Raw genomic sequence first — 19,455 nt, 5'->3', positions numbered from 1 at the left:
GGACGCTTTTGAATGCAAATGGGTGCCATTTGGGGGTTCCTCTTGTAAAACAAATTGTGTCTGAACGTTGTCCTAAATCGGGGGAGAAGGGTTTTTGGTGCACCGGCAGGCTTTTCAAAGCACATGGTCACACGTGGTGATGTGTGTCCTGGGAGGCCAACGGGGCTGCGGAGTGTGGCCATACTGCCCTCCAGCGGGGGAGGAGCAAGTTTGGACCCGGCCCTGGAGTGGATTACTCTCACTCGGCTGTTGGCCATTAACACCTGCTGGAGGCACTTTACAGTGTGGCCAGAGTTGACCAGCTGGGTCCTGCTCTGTCAGACCTCCCAGTGTGCTCTGTGTGTCCTGTGACCTGTGTCTGGTTCCAAACCTCGGGTCCTTGTTCTCTCTGGGGGAAGCACCTCCAAAGGATGCTGCTCTTTTTTTTTTTTTTTTTTTAAACCAAACCTAAGACCTCACTGGCCAGCATTGTTGTGTCCTGGCAGCCTTAGGCCTCTAGGGCACAGGTCTGGGTGCTCTTGAAATCAGTATTGGCACAGAGGCCCTTCCCACCAAGGAGGGACATTGAAGCTTGTGTACCTTGCCCATCCTGATGAATTGGAATTTTGACGTAAAGGACAGGTGTTGCTTCCCCGTGGGCCTCCGTCGGATGCATTGACGTATGAAAGGTTGGCCCAGGCTTGATCCTTTAGGGAAGGGCAGTCAGACTCCCCTTTTACTTAGTACAGAATGGTTGAACATTGTTTTTGCTTGGGCTCAAATACAAGGTAAATCCCACTTGATGTGAAACCCCAGGCTGACTTCTTCCCTCTTGGGTGATGAGTTGTGTCTCCAAGGGGGGAAAACCCTGACAGCAGGGTAGGCCCCTCAAGATGGCTGGGGAACAGAGCTGTGCTGTGACCAGGCTGCATTACAGGTGGCTTGCTGACACTGCAGAATGGTGCAGAAAGGGAGACGTGCAGTCCTGACATTCAGTCCCACTGGGATGAGCAGGGATCCCAGAGGGTCATCTCCCATACCCCTCAGCCAGTGTGTTTTCAGGTGGGTTCCTCCCTGTGGCACAGAGGCAATGGTAAGCCATAACAGGTGCTGATGGTATTGCGGATGGAGTGAGAAGTGAGATGATACACTTTTCTGTTCCAGGTCAGTCCATTGGGCAAGCTTTCCGCTCTGCTTTCCTTTTCCCAGGGATCTTAACTCCTAAGTGGGGGGAGGACTCCTGGGCCGGAGGCCTCACTGGGTCTCCCCCTGTTCTTCTCCCCTCCCCCAACCCAGGACTCTCCTCTGCCCAGGAAGTCTGCAGGGACCTCACCAAGGAGGCACCAAGCACTCCTTTCATTGACCAGTGCTTGGCACTCACTCTACAGCTCTCAGCTGTCCTGGTGCCCCTACACAGACCTGGAGTCAGACCTGGGCCTGAGTCACCATTTGGGAGCCTGTGGGGAGGCTCCCCATGGGCAGGCTGGCATCCAGAGGCTTCCAGGGGCCTGCGGTCCCAGTGCTGGATTGCAGAAGGGCAGGAGCAATGGCAAAGCCCTGGGTGGGGCATGCTTTGACTGGAGTCTTCGTGAGGACCCTGGACCTTGCATCTCCAGGCACTGAGGCTATCAGAGTGCTGAGGCACCACGGGCAGAGGTAAGGAGGTGTCTGCTCTTCACTCACTCTTGTGCCCCGAGCCTGCCACTCAGTGCTAGGGTGCCCCCCCAACTCTGCTGGGCCCCCTAACGTGGGCTCCCCACTGGGCAGAGGCTACAACTGGAGCATTATGAGAAAAAGCCCATGACCGGATCTTTTGTCAAGCAGCTGTACTAATGCCCCAGTTCTGGCCCCCAGCCCAGGGTCTTTTTAATGGCTCACAGCAGCCCACATACAGGCAGGGAGGGGCTTCCAGGCCAAGGAGCTCTGGGGCCTGTGGCAACATGGCCTGAGAAAGTGGCTCCTGGGCAGCAAGGGATTCTGGCCATTAGAGGAGCAGGTGCCTAGGGCCAAAGAGGGTGAGGACCCCCCCAGCTGGGGAGGGTGCTGATGGGCCTTGGTTTCTGAGCAGAGGGCCCTGGGGCTGTGTTGGAGGAACAGAGACTTGCTGGTCCTCACTGTGGGGGCTTCAGAGCTTGACCCAGGTCCCAGCCTCCCAGAGGTTCTGCACTGCTCTGCCTGGCTGCTCGGCCTGTTCTGTCCACACTGCAGCCAGGCACTGCAAAGGCACAGGTCCACCTTAAGCAGGCAGCGGCCGCGGAGCTGGCGGGTGGGATTTCCTGCAGGAGGTGGGCCTGCCCACAGGCCTATCCCAGGCAGGGGCAGGATGCCCCGTGCTTCCCGAGGGGCACTCCACCCTCCCTCTGGGAAGCTGAGGGCCTCACCCGACCCTAGTTTCCCCACCTACACACACTCCCAAACCTGCAGTTTGGGCCAGGACGCTCGAGAATCCAGCACCCCCTGCCCTCCCTACCCTGACCACTACCTGGACTCGGTCCAGTAGAGGGGCCCGAGGGCTGTGAGAGGGGCAAGAGATAAACAATGACGGGGCCCCTACAGTGTCACAAATTCCCCACCCCCATGAATGCCAGGGGAGCTCCAGATGAGAGGGGTCTGGCCCTGTTCGGGAATAGCATGGAGGAGGGACATCAGCCTGACCCCAGGGACAGGCTCCGAGGTGTTAAGGGAAAGGTCTGTGTAAACAGAGGCCTGGGAGGGGACCAACATGCCATAGCGCCAGGGCCTGCGCTCTGGGAACAGGGGGCCTGGCGCTCTCCGCGGTGTCCACCCGGTGGGCCAGGACTGCAGGTGCGCGGCGACGGCTGCGTGGCTTCAGAGTGCCGCGGGCACTCGCCTGGCCGGGGCACCAAGGGGAGGAGGGGCCGCGTCCGGCCCAGGGTCCTGAACGCTGCGCCAGACGCCAGCGCCGGCGGGGCCCGGGGTGGGGTGGGGGGGCTCGGCGGCTCCCCAGTCTGGCGGGCTCCGGCACCCGGCGCCCTCCTGAGGAGGGCGTGGGGCGGGCGGGGCGGGGACCGGGCGCGGCCGCGAGGGGTCCCAGCTCCGCCCCGCCTCCGGCCCCGCCCCCCCGCCGCCTTGCCGCCCGGTCCACCTTAAGGGGCGCGCTGACATCAGCGCGCCGCCGCCGCCGCTACCCGTGGGGTGGGATTTCCTCCGCCGCCGCCGCCGCCGCCGCCACCGCCGCCGCCGCCGCCGCCGCGGGTCCTGCGCCGCGTCCAGCCCGCCCCGCCCGACCCCGGCCCGACCCCGGCCGGCCCCGCCCGTCCGGCCCCGGGGAGGGATGCGGCGGCGCGGCGCCCAGGATGCCCCGCAGCCCCGGGACGCGCCTCAAACCCGCCAAGTACATCCCGGTGGCCACGGCCGCCGCGCTGCTGGTCGGCTCCAGCACCCTGTTCTTCGTGTTCACGTGAGTCTCCAGCGTCACCGTGGGGGGGGGGGTGCACAGGCGGCCACAGCCGGGCCAGAAGGGGCAGGGGCCGGTATAGCGGGGGTTGCAGCCTGGCAGGCCTGGGGGACAAGGCCCGCGGGCGGGGCAGGGCAGGGGGGCCAGGGGCCGGGAGGACTGGGCACGACAGGGCTGGCACCAGGGCTGTGGGTGACGTGAGCCCCCCATCTGGGCTGAGGCAGAAACAGTGAGTGTGCCTATACTGGGGCACCAGGGACAGGTGAGTTATCCATGTGGGGACACTAGAGCCTGGCGGGCACCTCACGAGTGTGCCAGGCCCTGGGTGTCAGTTGCTGGGCCCAAATAGGGGAGTGTGTGCAGTGGCCGCCCAGGGTGTGGCTGCAGCCCTCCCCTCCCCACAGGCTGCACGAGGGGGGACGTGGGCTGCTGAGAGCCACCAGCCCCTCCAGCAAGGAGCTGAGGGCGGCTCTTGGGTCCCCTCCTGGTTGTCCAGCCCAGGGCCAGAGCCAAGTTGTTCCCGCGTAGGTGTGGCCTGGCCAGGCTGCCACGTGCCTGCCCCAAAGCCATCCTTGGTGCTGGCCTGGCAGTGCCCTACACCCTCCCTTGACCTTCTCGGGAAGGCTCGGGGTCGCAGCTGGAGGGCCCAGGCCAGGCCTCACCCAGGGACACTGGCCATGTTGGGCACTGGGACCCTTGAGACAGAGGGCAGGCAAGGCCCTGGGCCCATGCAGACATAACTTCTTCACCTGAGACAGGCTGGCTCACATATAAGCCTGCTGGCAACACCATGGCTGTGGGGCACCTCAGGTACAAGGAGGGGTGGGGGTTCCAGGCTTCAGCCATGCACATCTGGGACCACCCGCTTCCACAAGTCCCATGGTGAGAAACAGCCCAGGTGACTAGAGCAATGACCGCCCAAGCCTTCCTGGGAACCGGAGGTGTTGCAAATGGCCCCAGCCCGCGGGGTCTCTGTTCCGAGGCAGGTCAGCCTGAGTGTAAATGAGCTTGGAGCAGGGGTGAGCAGGAGCCGGCTTGGCACCCTTCGCCTTAGCAAGAGTGAGGGTAGCAGCTGTGAGGATGGCGAGTCTGCATTGGGTGCCCATGGAGGCGCAAGAGCTCCCTACCTGGAGGCCGGGGCTGGGTGGGCGCCACAGGCTGCCAAGAGCGTGTTTAAAAAAGGCCTGTGTGGACGGGCTTATTTCTGGCTTTGGCAAGCAGGCGTGTTCTTGTTACTCAGATGCTGCTGGCTGTGGGGCAGAGAGGAGAGGGGCAGGTGGACAGCAAGTGCAGGGTCTTCTGGAGGGGTGGGGCTTAGCCCAGTCCTGGCCCTGGGGTCCCCCACACCTGGACTCAGGTGTGCTTCGGGGTAGCCTGGCGTCCACTTGCTGATCCTGGTTTCTCACTCCCGAAGTGCAATTCAGTGTTTTTCCTCCCTGACATTGAAAGTAATACGTGTTCTCTTTCAAGAACTTGTGAAATGCAGGGAAATAAATCTTTAAAGAATTGAAATCAACCCTATTCCAGGGAGTCTTCCTGTCTCCTCTCCTCTCCTCCTATGCTCACCTGCGCTCCTCTGTAGCATGCTTGTCATAAGCCCTTGCTGTGGTTTCAGAGGGCCCTTACACGGCTGTCCTATGATGAACTTCACCATCCCAAGATGTGGGCGCTGAGGCTCCTGCATCCTGCCAAGTTCTTCCTTCTTCAGTTCTCAGAGCTGAGGTTCTGGGTTCAGGGACACCAGCCCAGCAAGGGGCAGGGTTCCCTCAGGGCACTGCAGGCCTTTCCCTGTGTCCTGCCTTGTGTGTGACCCACTCTGCCTGAGAGAAGGTGGCATGTGCCTCTGCAGCAAGCTGGGGGTGCAGGGGCACCAGCTGGGGGCCAGGGGCAGTCACCGTCTAGCCAAGGGAGCTTTGATCACCCTTAGGGCAGGGCTCCCCTGAACCCCTGAGGCCACATTCCCCGGGCCAGAAGGCCACTGGGGACCCTGGCCAACCCTGACCCTGGCTCCACCAGGGTCCTCCAAAGCAACTGGGTTCCTGAAAAGGGGTTCTGCGGGATGAACCAGGCCTACTGACACTATTCACAGTGTGCCGAATTCCAGGCAAGCAGGGGTCCCAGTGGCCCCCTCCTTGGGATAGGCCTCTGGTCACCCTAGCACCCACACTTTTACCCTTTTTCTGGGTCCAGGCCTGCTGCAGACTTAGACATGTAGTGAGGAGGGAGCAGCCCACTCCTGTGTCTTCTCCACCCTGCCCTTGGGGTGCCCACGGGGTTCTCTCTTCTCTGCCTTTACCCCTTGAACTTCACTGGACTCTGCGTGGCCCCAGGCCCCCTCTCTGTTCAGTAAACACGAGCTGCCCCCTTTGGAGCAGGTCCTTGCAGACAGCAGCTCCTGACATCATGCAGGGTGGGGAGCCAGGAGCCTAGAAGATCAAGGACCCCTTCCTTGGCCCAGCTCACTGAGGGGCCTGGGACGAGCAGAATATTCAGACATGTTACCAGGAGAGGCTGCGGGGTGGATAGGATCACCGGAGGTCAGGGCATCTCCCTCAGAGGATGGGGAGCATCCCGAAGGGCAGGTTCCCAGAGGTCCTTCTCCTCCAGGAAGCCTTCCTGGGTTCCTGGTACAGTCATGTCCCCTTGGGCCCCAGAAGCCCTTCACACTGTGGCTCAATGCCAGGCTGGGTCAGGTGCTGAGTGGGTTTCCAAGAGCCCCCAGGCCAGGTCTCCACCTCAGCCCCTTCCTCCTCCCAGAGCCACTTTGCAGAATGACAGGGAACCTGGAGACATCAGAAAGCTACAGCTGCTTTTGGGTTACCAACACCTGGGGCCAAGCTGGGCCATCTTGTCTCTGTCCAGGACCAGGGGGCTGACTTCTGGGACGTCACAGTCTGTCCCCAGGATGGGCCTGAGCCCTCCCCATGCCCAGAGGCCCAGACAGGCTGGAAGACCCAGCATGGGACAGTGGAAGGGCAGGCCCAGGTGAACAGAGCCCCTGGCAGGGGCCACATGGGAAGGAAGGAAACAGGGTGAGCCCCCTGCCAGGCCTCACTGCCTGTGGCCTACCGTATCTTTGGCCGCCTGAGCCTCAGTTTCCCCATCTGCTCAGGTGTCTGCAGGGATGGGATGGGTACAGGAGGACAGGCCCCAGGCTAGCCTGACCAGGGCAGAGTGGCCACAGACCCTCTGGTCCCGGGTGCCCCCATGCGTGAGCATCACTCTTAGACACAAACAGTGTTAATGAAGAACCCGATTTAAATGAAAACGTCTGAGTTAAAATTTTCCATTCCACATTTAGCTGTGGCGCGCATACTGGCCCTGCAGAACCGCCCACCCCCACTGGGTGGTGTCTCCCTGCCCGGCTAGACGGACTTGGGGCCTCAATCTGGGTGGGGCCCATGGCAGTGGCGTGTGGCCCTAACACTCAGGAGGCGGGGGCTGGATAGGGAGGAGGGTTTCCAGCCTCAGAGCTGGGCCGGCCCCCCACCCAGGCCCGCCCTGGGCCCCACAGCATGGCTGCAGCCAGCAAGGGGTGGCCAACCCCTGCCTGGAGCATACCATCCCCTGGGTGGGAATGGAGTGATGTCCCTGTGGGCAGAGGGGCCCTCCTGGAGCCTGGGACAGATTCAAGGTGGACTGAGCAGGACTGCCTGCCACGCCTTGCCCACAGAGCTGGCACGTCCTCACGTGTCCTCACGCTTGCCTGGTCCACGGGGAACAGAGAGAACATAGAGAGGGGGTCGGTTTGAGGAAGGGCATGTCTGTGTGTGTTCGTATGTGCATATGAGTGTGTTTGTGCATGAACGAGGGCGCAGGTGTGCCTGTGCGGCCGTGTGTGTGTGTGTGTGTGTGTGCAAGTGGGCAGGTCTGTTCTCACAAACATTTTTTTTTTTTTTGAAGTTTTTATTTATTTATTTGACAGAGAGAGACATAGCGAGAGAGGGAACACAAGCAGGGGAGTGGGAGAGGGAGAAGCAGGCTTCCCGCTGAGCAGGGAGCCCGATGTGGGGCTCGATCCCAGGACCCTGGGACCACGACCTGAGCCGAAGGCAGACGCTTAACGACTGAGCCACCCAGGCGCCCCTCTCACAAACACTTATGCACGTGTGTCTTGCTCGTCAACACATGTTGGTGTGTGCTCACGTACATGTGCCTTTTGAATGTGGTCGTGTATGCACGTGTGTCTGTGTACACGCGTATCCAGGCATGTGTTCACACGTGTGTGTCCCGGAGCATATTTGTGTGTCTGTGTGTGCATTGCACATGTGTGCGTGCATGTGTCCCTGCATGCTCGTGGGAACACGTCTCTGTGCGTGTGCCTGCTGGCTCTGGCCAGGGAGCCGGTCCTCATTAGGCATGACCCAGGCTTGGACCCTCCTTCTGGCATGGCCTGGGCGTAAAGGCCCCCTGAGGGAGGATGAGGGGGGACAGGAATGCATGGGAGGGCCTGATCCTGGGTCTGAGTCGAGCCTGGCGGCCTGGTGATGGTGGGCCAACAGGGCAGTGGCTCATGTCCCTGTTAGAGAACCTGCTCCCCCCCTCCCCTCCCCGCAAGCCTGCCCAATACCAGCTAAGGCCCCAGCCCACTCTCCCTGGTACATGTGGCCCAGGCATGCAGAAGGGTGGTGCCTGTAGCGGACAGAGGCTGCCCACCACCTCAATGCAGACGTTGCCCTGTCACTTTGCAGATTCCCAAACATGGCCCCGTTGCTGTGCAGGTGTCGCCCCCCCTCCCCTCTAGCCCTAGGCATCTCATTTGGGGCAGCTGTCCAGCCCGGGGGTGGGGGGAGGTCATTGAGGCTCAGGGAGGACAAAGCATACAGGCTACCTGGGCCAGGGGAGACTCCGGTCAGTGTGAGTATGGGGGCTGCCCGCCCAGGCCGGGTTCAGTCCCTGCCTGCCTGCATAATAGCTTGAATCTCACCCCGAGGTCTTGGTATGTGACAAGCCGTCCTATACCCACTCCTTGTCTGTAAAATAGGGAAACAGAAGCGCCCACTCCCTGCAGCTGGAAGGGCAGATTTTGTGGTTCACTGCACAGGGCCGGAGGGCAACAGGCTCTCAGTATCCCCTGGGAAAGCCTGGACAGCCGGGATGGACCCTCTGACCACCCCTCCCCCTGGCGCAGTGCCCACCCACCTGCTGCACCTCGTATGCGCACATCTGCCGGCCCCAGCGCAGCACAGGACCTCTGAGCTCCTCCCTTTGCGGAGCAGGCTGGCTCGGCTGGTGCGGGCCACGCAGGTGCACACGAGCCCACCCTTGCCTTTAATGCTCTGCTGTCATGGTCTTGGAATTCTTGATGCTTTTTAAACACCGGGCCTGCATTTTCATTTTGTGCGGATTACATAGCCCGCCCTTCCCAGAGGGCGCCATGGGGAGCTGGCGTGCCCCACCTGCGTGGGGCCTGCAGCCCCCCACTTCTCCCCAGCTCCTGCTTCTCTTGAGCTGACAGCTCCCACTTGCCTGGAGAGCCCGTCCCTGCTGGCATTTTGGCCTCTGCCCCCCACCCCGCCTTGCCAGGCAGACCATGCCTCAGGGGCCCGCCAGCACCTTGCTGGATGGGATTGGGTCAGAGACCGCAGCATATGCTGAGCACCATCTGTATGCCACGCTTTAGCACGCAGGGATGGAGAATGTGGAAGGCATCTACCGGTGGGCACTCTGGGCTGCCTGGGCAGGGGGTGGTGGGGGAAGGCCCTCCCCGCGGAGGGAACCTGTGTCCTCAGGGAGTGCATCTTCCTCCACAGCAGGTCCCGGAGAAGAGGAAGGGGTAACTTGCGGCTCCTGGCCGCCGAGCCTGCTGCCGTGGGAAGTGGAGTCTTTAAATAGCCTCTCGCTTTCCACTAAAAATAGCGAACTTCTGCTGCCATGGAGGTGGTTGCTGGGGTGGCGGGGCTGGCTCCTGGCCAAGACAGGCGTGGGCGCGCCAGCGTGGCCGGCGTGCACTGGGGCAGTGGGCAAGGCCGTGGGCATTGCTCGCCCTGCCAGAGGCCACGATGCCGGAGGCCACGATGCCCTCAGTCAGGGCTACTGGGCGGGGATCCCCCTGGCCCTCCAGTTCCACAGAAGGGCTAGGTATGGGGAGGGGAACTACCCCCCAGGTGCCCTCCACTTGTCAAAGCAGCCGGGAGCCATGGGAGAGATCAGGAGTCTGAGGCCAGAGGAACTTTGTGGGAGCCGAGTGGATGGACTCAGGGACATGCTGCAGGGTTGGGGCAGGAGGCCATAGTTTATGTGCCCAAGGCCTGGGTGGATCTCCACAGACAGGGCTCTGGTCAGGTCCCCAGTGGGTGGAAGAGGACACTCTCTGTGGCAGAGCACCCACCAGGGAGGTGTATGTGATCCTTATGGGGTGCCAGGAATCTGGGAAGGCTTCCTGGAAGAGGGTGCAGCCTTGGAGCCATGGACGTGGGGGTAGTAAGAGATGGTGAGTGGCGAGGGGGTATCATGCTTTTCTAGAGTCTCCAGGTGTTCTGCATTGTCATATGGATAGTAAGGTGACAAACTAAAAAGAAGGGGCTTCCTGGATGCAGATGTGCCCAGTGGCCCAGACCCTGAGACTGCCCCCTCAGGGAAGAACAGGGCTGCCACCCACCATGCATTTACTGACTGAGAATTGGAGCTCCCCATGTCCCAGATTTTCCCTGGCAAAGGGGACCCGCTGGGCTGGGGACAGGTCTGCATGAGGACTGGGGCTGGCCTCTGTCTGTCATAGCACACAGGCAGAGTGAGCTCATTTCTCATCCTGGACTCCTGCCTCCAGTCTGCCACCCCTCCTAAAAGAGGGAGCCCAGGCCCATAGGCCTCTCTGAGCCTCAGTATCTTCAACTGTGAGGTGAATTCCTAACAGGCATCGGGAGGGTTGCTGGACTCAGTGTCTGCGTGCAGGCAGCCCGCACACCTACCGGGCACGAGGTGCCCAGCCCCGATGGTTGAGTGGAGAGGCAGCAGGCTGATGTGTAGGGGTCTCCCAGCGGGGCTGTGGTGGCAGTGGCCTCCCTGACTGCCCCGCTGAGCACTGATGGTGGCCTTCGATGGCCCAGCCTGCCTATGTGTGGCCATGCCTAATTCATCTGTCCCCACACCCCATCCCCACCCATCTGCTGCACCCCCAGACCTAGCTCTGCCCTGCTGTCCGATGCAGGTGCCCATGGTTGACTCGAGCTGTGTCCCCAGCTGTTCCTGTCTACAATGGCATCATCTTCCTCTTTGTCCTGGCCAACTTCAGCATGGCCACCTTCATGGACCCTGGCGTCTTCCCCCGAGGTAGGGCCCTGTGCTGGGGCACGTAATCTGCTCCCTTTCACTAGAGTGTGGCTGACGTGCGACAGCCTTTCGGGGGTGGGTCCTGGTGGGCGGGCTGGCAGGGATCCGGGAAGGACTCTCCTGCCAGGAGAGTCACTTTCCTGCCACCCTCCCCTGGCCCTGGCTCACAGCGGATGAGGACGAGGATAAGGAGGACGACTTCCGGGCCCCGCTGTACAAGAACGTGGATGTGCGGGGCATCCAGGTCCGTATGAAGTGGTGCGCAACCTGCCACTTCTACCGCCCACCTCGCTGCTCCCACTGCAGCGTCTGCGACAACTGCGTAGAGGTGACCGTCCTGCCACCCCGTCTGCCCCGTGCCCCCCGTGCCCCCCGTGCCCCTCCCCGCCCCCCACCTTGTGCCCTGACTCACTGCTCCTGCCCAGGACTTTGACCACCACTGCCCCTGGGTCAACAACTGCATTGGGCGCCGCAATTACCGATACTTCTTCCTGTTCCTGCTGTCACTCAGCGCACACATGGTGGGCGTGGTCGCCTTTGGCCTGGTCTACGTGCTGAACCACGCTGAGGGGCTGGGAGCTGCCCACACCGCCATCACGTATCCTTGGCTCGACCGCAAAGACAGTGTGGGCCGGGGGCACATTCCACAGGGGAAGCTGAGGTGCAGGGCGGTGGGTGACTGCCTGGGAGTCCCCAGGTTGGGTGGCAGCAGGAGTCGTTCGTCCCCAGGCACCTGCCCCGTGTTTTTGCCTTTGGCCATTGGCCTTAACAGGCCAGTATGGCCGTCATGTGTGTGGCTGGCCTCTTCTTCATCCCTGTCATCGGCCTCACTGGCTTCCACGTGGTGCTGGTCACTCGGGGGCGTACCACCAATGAGCAGGTGCTGACCCTAGGAGGGCCCACACGGTGATGGGGATGCGGGGGGCCCTGTGGGCCAAGAGGGCCGGGGCTACACCAGGACCATGTTGGGGTGGTGTCAGGGAAGGGCTGCTGGAGCCCTCAGCTGAGGTGGCCTGCGCAGCTTCCGTAGGGGGAGGATCTGGCCCTGGAGACCCTGTGCGGGGCATGGAGTGTGGGGCCGTGCCTGTGGATACTGCAGCCACCAGTAACTCAGGGCCCAGAAATTCTACAGTTTCTGGCGGGGACCGTCAGGGTGAATGGGTGGGGGGCACCCACGGGCTGACCCTGCCCAACCTGCCTCTGAGGACCCCCAGCCGTCCCTGCCTGTCCCCCTGTCCGCCTTGGCCCGGACCCTGGGTGGCCAGGCTGGCTGAGGGGTCCCATGTCCACAGGTGACGGGGAAGTTCCGTGGGGGCGTGAACCCCTTCACCCGAGGCTGCTATGGGAATGTGGAGCACGTGCTGTGCAGCCCTCTGGCACCCCGGTGAGGCCTGGACGGGGTGTCAAGGGGCCTCTGCCGGGTTTGGGGTGGGCAGGTGTGGACCCTCAGCCTGGTCAACCTCTGCCTTTGGCAGGTGCGGCCAGCCTTGCCTTTGGTGAGCGTTCGGGCCACGTAAGCCTGGCCACTGACCCCTCTGCCCCTGGTGCAGGTACGTGGCGGAGCCCCCCCGGCTGCCGCTGGCCACTCGCCTGAAGCCACCCTTCCTTCGGCCCGAGCTCCTGGAGCGAGCTGCCCCGCTAAAGGTCAAGCTTAGTGACAACGGGCTGAAGGCTGGCCTGGGCCGCAGCAAGGTGGGGGCCCTGGGGTCAGCTAGGGGATGGGGTAAAGGGCAGACCCTTGAAGGCAGGAAGCAGCTCTGTGTGAGGGGGCCTAGAAGTGGAAGTGGGAGGAATTGGGTAGATTCTGGAGAATGGTCTAGGGCCCCGGGGCCCAGGGCCCAGGGAGGAGTCCCCAGTTATGCCCCACCCCTGGCCCACACCCTACCCACCACTGACCACGCCCCCTCCCAGTCCAAGGGCAGTCTGGACCGGCTGGATGAGAAGCCGCTGGATCTGGGGCCGCCACTGCCCCCCAAGGCGGAGGCCGGCACGTTCGGAGGTGACCTGCAGACCCCACGCCCGAGCAGTGCTGGTGAGGTGGGGGTGGCCAGACAGAGGGAGGGACATGGACTGACCCCAGCCTGACCGTGGTCCATCTCCCCAGAGAGCGCCCTGTCGGCGCAGAGGACCAGCCCCCCGACACCTGCCATGTACAAGTTCCGGCCTGCCTTTCCCTCGGGTCCCAAGGCGCCCTTCTGCGGGCCTGGTGAGCAGGTGAGGAGGCCTGGCCCCGCCCCAGGAAGTCCTGCTCTACCCCTCCTGGAGACCCTGTCCCCAGAGGCCTCGCCCCAGAGGTCCCACTCCTAGAGGACTCGCCCCAGGAGGCCCTGCCCCTGGGGCCGTGGGGTCATAGCCTTGTGGGCGCCAGCAGGCCCTCACCCTGTGGGCATCCCAGCTATGCACGAAGGAAGGGCTGGGACAGGCAGTCCTGGCTGGCCCCTGCTCCTTGGCCAGCATTGCCTGCTAGCCTGGTAGGCGGCTGCCCCCAGGGGCAGTGTGTGCCAGCATGCCTGGGATTCCACTATTGGTCACTCTGTAAGGCCCACGGGAAGGCTTCAGAAGAATTTGAGATTGTTTAAGAAAGCACATTTATTTTCTCTGAGTTGTGTTAAGTACTCTACGATCACTGTGGAGCAGTTGGCAACCCTGGACAGCCTGAGGAATGATCCAGAACCCTGAGCATTCCCAGGCTGCCCACCCTCTTTCATGGCCACCAAAGAGGTGAGCCTCTGACTGGGCCAGTATGCCTGGACCGGTCACTTCCCCTCAGGACCGATGTCCTGCTCGACCCGGCATCTCTGGACCCTCTGGGCTGGGCAGGGGGTCTGGGCCTCCTTGGCCAGCATGCCATGGTCCTGCCCCGGGAGAGGGGTATCGATCAGCCCTCCTTGGGAATGGGGGGCTTTAGGTGTCCTCGCCTGCCTCATCTTCCTGGGATTGTCCTGGGTCCCACAAGGATTCTGGCCAAGTACCCCAAGGCCACATTTGTCCCTACCAGTACCCCCTCTGGGTTTTGAGGTTCTGGAGGCTCTCCTCCCCAGCCCAAGCCTGTGACCGCATGGCTCGATTCACGGAGACTCAGAGAGGCCCCTCTACCCTGTTGCTGTGGCTGTCCCCTGGCTCCTCGCCGGGAGGCCCTGGCCCGTGTGGGCTCTGAGGGTCCTGCCCTGGGTAGATGCAGCAGCTAGCTCTGCTCTTACATGGCAGCGACCGCAATCCTCAGCCGTGAGGTGCCCAGGAGAGGGCTCTGGCTCTCCATGTGGTTATTACATCCCCTCAAGGTCCAGCTCCCGAGGCTGTCCCCACGGCCCCCCTCCTCTTTCCTAGGGAAGTAGGAGCAGGAGAAGTGTGCCCAGCCTTCCCTGGGGAGGCAGCATCTGGGGGCTCTGGTCTACCCTGTCCCAACTTGCTTCTGTGGTGGGCAAGGAAGAGGTGGTTAGGGGATGGAGAACTTCCAGGAGCAGCTTGTCGGTCACACGTGTCACCAAATTGTAGCCTCTGTCGGGGCATAGAGCACCTGGTGGCTGGGCGGAGCAGGGTGGCCAGGCAGTGGTAGACGTGTGCCCTCTCTCCCCATAGGTCCCTGGCCCTGACTCCCTGACATTGGGGGAAGACAGCATCCACAGCCTGGACTTCGCGTCGGAGCCCAGCCTGGACCTCCCTGACTACACGCCTGGAGGCTTGCACGCAGCCTACCCGCCGTCCCCGCCACTCAGTGCTGCTGACACCTTTTCGGGTGCCTTGCGCTCCCTGAGCCTCAAGGCAGCAAGCCGGAGGGGTGGGGACCACGTGGCCCTGCAGCCTCTGCGCTCTGAGGGCGGGCCCCCCACGCCCCACCGCAGCATCTTCGCCCCCCACGCGCTGCCCAACCGCAATGGCAGCCTGTCCTATGACAGTCTGCTTAACCCCGGCTCTCCCGGCAGCCACACGTGCCCAGCCCACGCCACGGCCGGCGTGGCCAGCTACCGCTCACCCTACCTGCACCCGGGGGCGGTGGGTGACCCGCCGCGGCCCCCGCCCCGTAGCTTCAGCCCGGTGCTGGGCCCCCGGCCACGGGAGCCCTCACCTGTGCGCTACGACAACCTGTCCAGGACCATCATGGCCTCCATCCAGGAGCGCAAGGACAGAGAGGAGCGGGAGCGGCTGCTGCGCTCTCAGGCCGACTCGCTCTTCGGCGACTCGGGCGTCTATGACGCGCCCAGCTCCTACAGCCTGCAGCAGGCCAGTGTGCTGTCCGAGGGCCCCCGCGGCCCTGTCCTGCGCTACGGCTCCAGAGATGACCTCGTGGCGGGGCCCGGCTTCGGCGGCGCCCGCAACCCCGCGCTGCAGACTTCGCTGTCCTCGCTGGCCAGCGCCGTGAGCCGGGCGCCGCGGACCTCCTCCTCCTCCCTGCAGGCCGACCTGGCCAACAACAACGCCCCTGGGCCTCGGCCCGGCAGCGGCTCGCACAGGTCCCCGGTGCGCCAGGGTCCCCCCTCCCCACCCAGCACGCCCCGCTCACCCTCCTATGCAGGCCCCAAAGCTGTCGCCTTCATCCACACGGACCTCCCGGAGTCGCCACCCTCGCTGGCCGTGCAGAGGTGGGTGCTGGGGGGCAGGGGGCTTCCCAGCACAGGTCAGGTGTCCGGCCGCCTGTGGGGCCTCTTGGCTGAGCATGCGGGGGGTGTCTGGGAAGCCAGTGGCTGCCTACGGGCGTGGGCCTCACCCTCCTTGGAGGCCCCCCCTGGCCAGACTGTGTGAGGGTAGCCCAGCTCCAAGGACACCCTGACACGTCTGAGGACAGTGGGGCAGGAGGATTGGCCCACTTTGGGCTGCACGTTCTCATGCAGCTGGTGCAGCCGAGCGTAGGGGAGGACCCTGGGGCTTCTTCCCCTGGAGACAGTGTCGGTCCAGGAGGCTGAGTCTGGGGGACATCATCCCACAGCAGAACGTGCTGTCCTGGGTGCTCCTAGCCCCAGGAAGTAAGGGCTTCCTTGCTTGGAGATGGGGAAACTGAGGCCCAGAGGGGCAGGCTGATTCCAGGCTCCCAGCAGGTGGGTAATAGGAAGCTGGGCCGGCTGCCTCACAGGGTCAGGTCCAAGTATACGCGCTGAGCAGCTGGGGTGTGCTGGGCCCCACAGTGGGTGCATGGGTGTCGTCAGGGTGTCACTCGTGCCGCCGCGAGCACGGGCTCAGTGGACGAGGCGGCCCCGGCCCCTGTTGTGGATGCGGCTGGCCCAGGGGGTGGCAGCCACACAGTGAGGTGGGATGGCAGCCGAAGGAGGGAGGGGCTCCCAGCTTCGTGGGTGTTTGGGCCGCGATGTCAGAAATGCTACTGGTCAGTACTGGGCAGGCTGGAGGGCAGGGAGACAGCCTCTCGTTTTCCCAGGAGGGAGCAGGGAAGGAACCAGAGTCACCACTGGGCTCCCTGGCTTGGGGCACTAGGACGATGCAGGGCCTGGGGGCTTGGCCAGCGTCCATCTGGCCTCCCTGCGCTCTGTGGTCTGTGCCAGTGGGAGGGACCAAGGGACCTGGGAGGGGGATGATGGCCATTCTGACATCTGTCTGTCCTGTGACAACATAGCCCTCCCTCTGCAGGCTGTGCACCCCCACCCATTTTCTGGGTGGGGCCTGCTGAGCTCAGAGGCAGGGGCTGCCCCAGGCTTTGTCTGCGTCCGCGTCCTCTGTCCTCTGTCCTCCGCTGGCCTCTGTCATGCTGTGGTCCCGCGTTCACTGTGTGTGTGCGTGTATGTGCTTGTTTTGATGCAGGGACCACCCTCAGCTGAAGACCCCCCCAAGTAAGCTTAACGGGCAGTCCCCGGGCCTGGCCCGCCTGGGGCCTGCCGCTGGCCCCCCAGGGCCCTCCGCCAGCCCTGCCCGGCACACGCTCGTTAAGAAGGTGTCCGGCGTGGGTGGGACCACGTACGAGATCTCAGTGTGAGAGGACTGACTGTCATCCATCCGCCGTGGAGCCCCGGGGACCAGGACCCCCAGCGGCTGCCCTCCCCTCCCGACTTCTCTGCCCCGGGAGACAAGGAGGCCCAGGCCTGGTGTGGACACGTCAGCGGAAGAGACCACGCCTCCACAAGCCTGTCCCTCTTCCTTCCGCCTGTCCATCCACCCATCTGCTCAGCAGGGCGCAGCTGGGCCAAGGGCCGCTGGGCTGCAGGATCTGTGTGGCGGTGCCCCTGCTCCCACAGGTTGGGGGGGCGGCGAGGGGGTGTGGACTACATCTGCACCCGCTGCACCCATGCCCCTGAGGCCGGTTCCCACCTCCTCCCCTCACAGATGGGTCACTGTGGCCCAGAGATGGACAGAGAGGCCTGGGTCCCTGGCCGTACCGGACCGAGGCCCCACCACCCGGCTGCTCCTAACTCGTTGCCTTTCAGGGACCCGCTGGAAGCTTGTAGCTTGGCCAGGCCAGTTCTTCTTCGGGGAGTCCAGCCCCAGCCTACAGGCACCCAGCTCTGGGATTGCTCTGGGTTCTGACAGACAGGTGGCCGATGGACAGACAGCCAGCTGTGGGTGGGGTCTTGGCTCCGTGTGTCCTGTCTCGCCCAGCTGGTGGGTGCGTCCCCGTGTCTGTGCGCTGAGCTGCCATGCCACGTCCCATGTGTTAACGCTCGGGCCCCCGCTGCCCCCACTGCCGGGAAACTCGCTTTCATTGAAGCCTTAACCTCTGCTTTATGCTCTTGTGGGAGGCGACCGGGGTGGGGGGGGGAGGCAGGTGGGAGCAGGCACGGGCCGGACGCTGCCACAGGGGACCCATGAGACCAGGAGTCCTCTCCCTGCCAAACTGGAGATTCCCTACCCCAAGGCATGCCAAGTCCAGGGCCTGCAGGAGCCTCGGTGCCCTCGTGGGAAGCACATGGGGGAGGGGGCCAGAGTTTCGCCTGGCGCCAGGGACCCGAGAGTAAGCACACGGCAGCGTCCGCTTGCGTTGTGTCTGTTTTATGTTTTTATATCTACATCTATATATCTATAATTTTATTAAAAAAAGAAAAAGAGTCATTTCGATCCTTTCCTTGAGCAAGGCTAGGGCTGTTGCTGCAATGCGGGGGCTCCGGGGGCGGGGAGCAGAGTGGGTCAGGCTCTGGGAGAGAGGTTGGCCATTCTTCTTCGTGGGTGTTTCCACTGACTTAAGCTGAGTTGGAAGCTTGGGAGGTGGGGTCTGGCCGATGGGTCTTTGGCTGACAAGGCTCCCGTGGGTCTACGTCATCCCTGGTGGTAACAGGGCATTTGGAGAAAGGTTGGGGTTGCAGGTGTCCCAGGACCCCCTGGGAACCCAAGAGCTCTTAGGGGAGATGGAGTAGGGGGTGCAAATGGGGCCACCCATTGGCTGAGGGCCCTGTGGGGGCCGTTGTGGCATCCTTGCAGCTACACTCACTGGAACTCACCCTCCTGGCAACCTGAGCCTCCCCTCCCCCTGACCTGCCACTGCCAAGTGTTGGGGGTGGGGGCATTGAGAATCCATGGCTCTTTAGGGCTGAGACCAGCCAGGGCAAAGACTGGGGGTCTGGGGCAGGGACTGGCCCAATGTGGGAGGCTAGCTGGGCCTCGGACCCTGCACTGGGCAGCTCTGCCCCATGCTGACCTCCACCTTTCTGCTTCTCTCTCACGGGACGCTGCGGCCCCCAGGGGGCGGATCGGCACCTGCAGCCGCGGATGGGGCCGGCGTGGCCAGCCCAGGGTGCCCCCCGGCCTGCACCTATGCCACCTTGGCCTCCCCGAGGACCTCCCACCGCTGCGGGCCCCCTGGAGCCCAGCCGCCGGGGTACCCCCCCGAGGGGCTATGTGCCGCCTGCACTCAGCTGCCTCCAGCCTTTTCCCCAGTCTCTCTGGGCCTGAGCGGGACACCAAGTAGGCAGCTCTGGGGCCCGAGAGGACAGCCCAGGAAGCCAGGCAGCCACAGACCCTGGGCCGGGGGCTGGGGGTCCTCTTTCCACCAGCCGCACCTTGCCTGACTCCCAGCCCCCTGGGGCTTGTGACCCTGTGCCCACCCACCTCAGGAAGTCCCCACCAGCTGCAGGGGGTCCCACTCCCCAGGCAGGGGCCCTGGAGCTGGCTGGGACCAGCACCCCGAACTCCCTGCCTGACCGAGCACTTTAGACGCCACTTCCTCCCCAGGGAGCCCAGGCCTCGGTGGGTTGGGCTGGGGTGGGGGTCTCAGGTTGCCCCTGCAGGTCACTGCACTCCCTCCTCCCCACACCCAGCACATGAACAGATGCCTTAACCTCTTGGAGCCGCCAGCCTGGTGAGCCATCCGGGCCCTGCCAGGGCGGGGAGGAGACCCTGCCAGTCCAGTGTGTTCCTGGTGACTGCTCTGCCCAGCCCTGCCCGGCAGTCTTCACTCTTTCACTCCGAGATGTGGCACCTGGGGGAGCTCAGAGGGCCCCACTGCCCACGGCCCTGCGGTCCCTGCCAGCCAGTGGGGGCCTGGACGCCCCCAGGGGCAGGGCGGGGGCTCGGGCCAGCCCTTTTCCTGCCTGGGCGGTGCCTCTAATTCTCCCACTTGGGGATGAGCAAGCCACAGAGCTATTCTCTATTGTTCTAAAAGGTATTTTCCCCCCGCCCCAATTTAATGCCCTAAATAAAATTTTTGGTGTTTACCTCCACAGCTCTGTCCACCAACGTGGTCCCCCTGTCCTCCGAGCCTTGGGGCAGTGCCAGGAGGCTGGACTGGACAGGGATCCTAGGTTGGGGAGGGGACAGGAGTGGGAGGTGGGGGGGGGTGGTGGCCGGTCAAGAGTGGGGAGGGTGGGGTGCTCGGCCAGATAGGGACAGAGGGTTACGTGAGGGGTGTGAAG

At 63.4% G+C, this 19,455-nt stretch overlaps 1 protein-coding gene across 4 annotated transcripts; it reads left to right on the top strand.

The window, feature by feature from the left end:
- The first annotated feature begins 3,170 nt into the window (after positions 1–3,170).
- On the top strand, positions 3,171–19,265 carry ZDHHC8 (zDHHC palmitoyltransferase 8). Of its 4 annotated transcripts, none has more exons than XM_078060616.1 (12): positions 3,172–3,400; positions 10,548–10,669; positions 10,840–10,997; positions 11,095–11,267; positions 11,447–11,549; positions 11,962–12,053; positions 12,220–12,361; positions 12,581–12,668; positions 12,774–12,883; positions 14,249–15,249; positions 18,287–18,508; positions 18,862–19,265. In XM_078060616.1, exons 1-12 carry the CDS (start codon positions 3,297–3,299, stop codon positions 18,866–18,868), a joined length of 2,322 nt encoding a protein of 773 aa, XP_077916742.1. In that variant the 5' UTR covers positions 3,172–3,296; the 3' UTR covers positions 18,869–19,265. The 4 variants fall into 4 exon arrangements, with proteins under 4 accessions (XP_077916743.1, XP_077916742.1, XP_077916741.1 ...); XM_078060615.1 differs by having other exon boundaries at positions 3,174–3,400; positions 12,581–12,701; XM_036104187.2 differs by lacking the exons at positions 18,287–18,508; positions 18,862–19,265 and adding an exon at positions 16,418–17,659 and having other exon boundaries at positions 3,174–3,400; positions 12,581–12,701.
- The last annotated feature ends 190 nt before the right edge of the window (positions 19,266–19,455 follow it).

The sequence above is a fragment of the Halichoerus grypus genome, chromosome 13, assembly GCF_964656455.1.
Source record: "Halichoerus grypus chromosome 13, mHalGry1.hap1.1, whole genome shotgun sequence".
In the NCBI taxonomy this organism is placed as follows: Eukaryota; Metazoa; Chordata; class Mammalia; order Carnivora; family Phocidae; genus Halichoerus; species Halichoerus grypus.
This window is presented reverse-complemented; position numbering and strand designations above follow the sequence as displayed.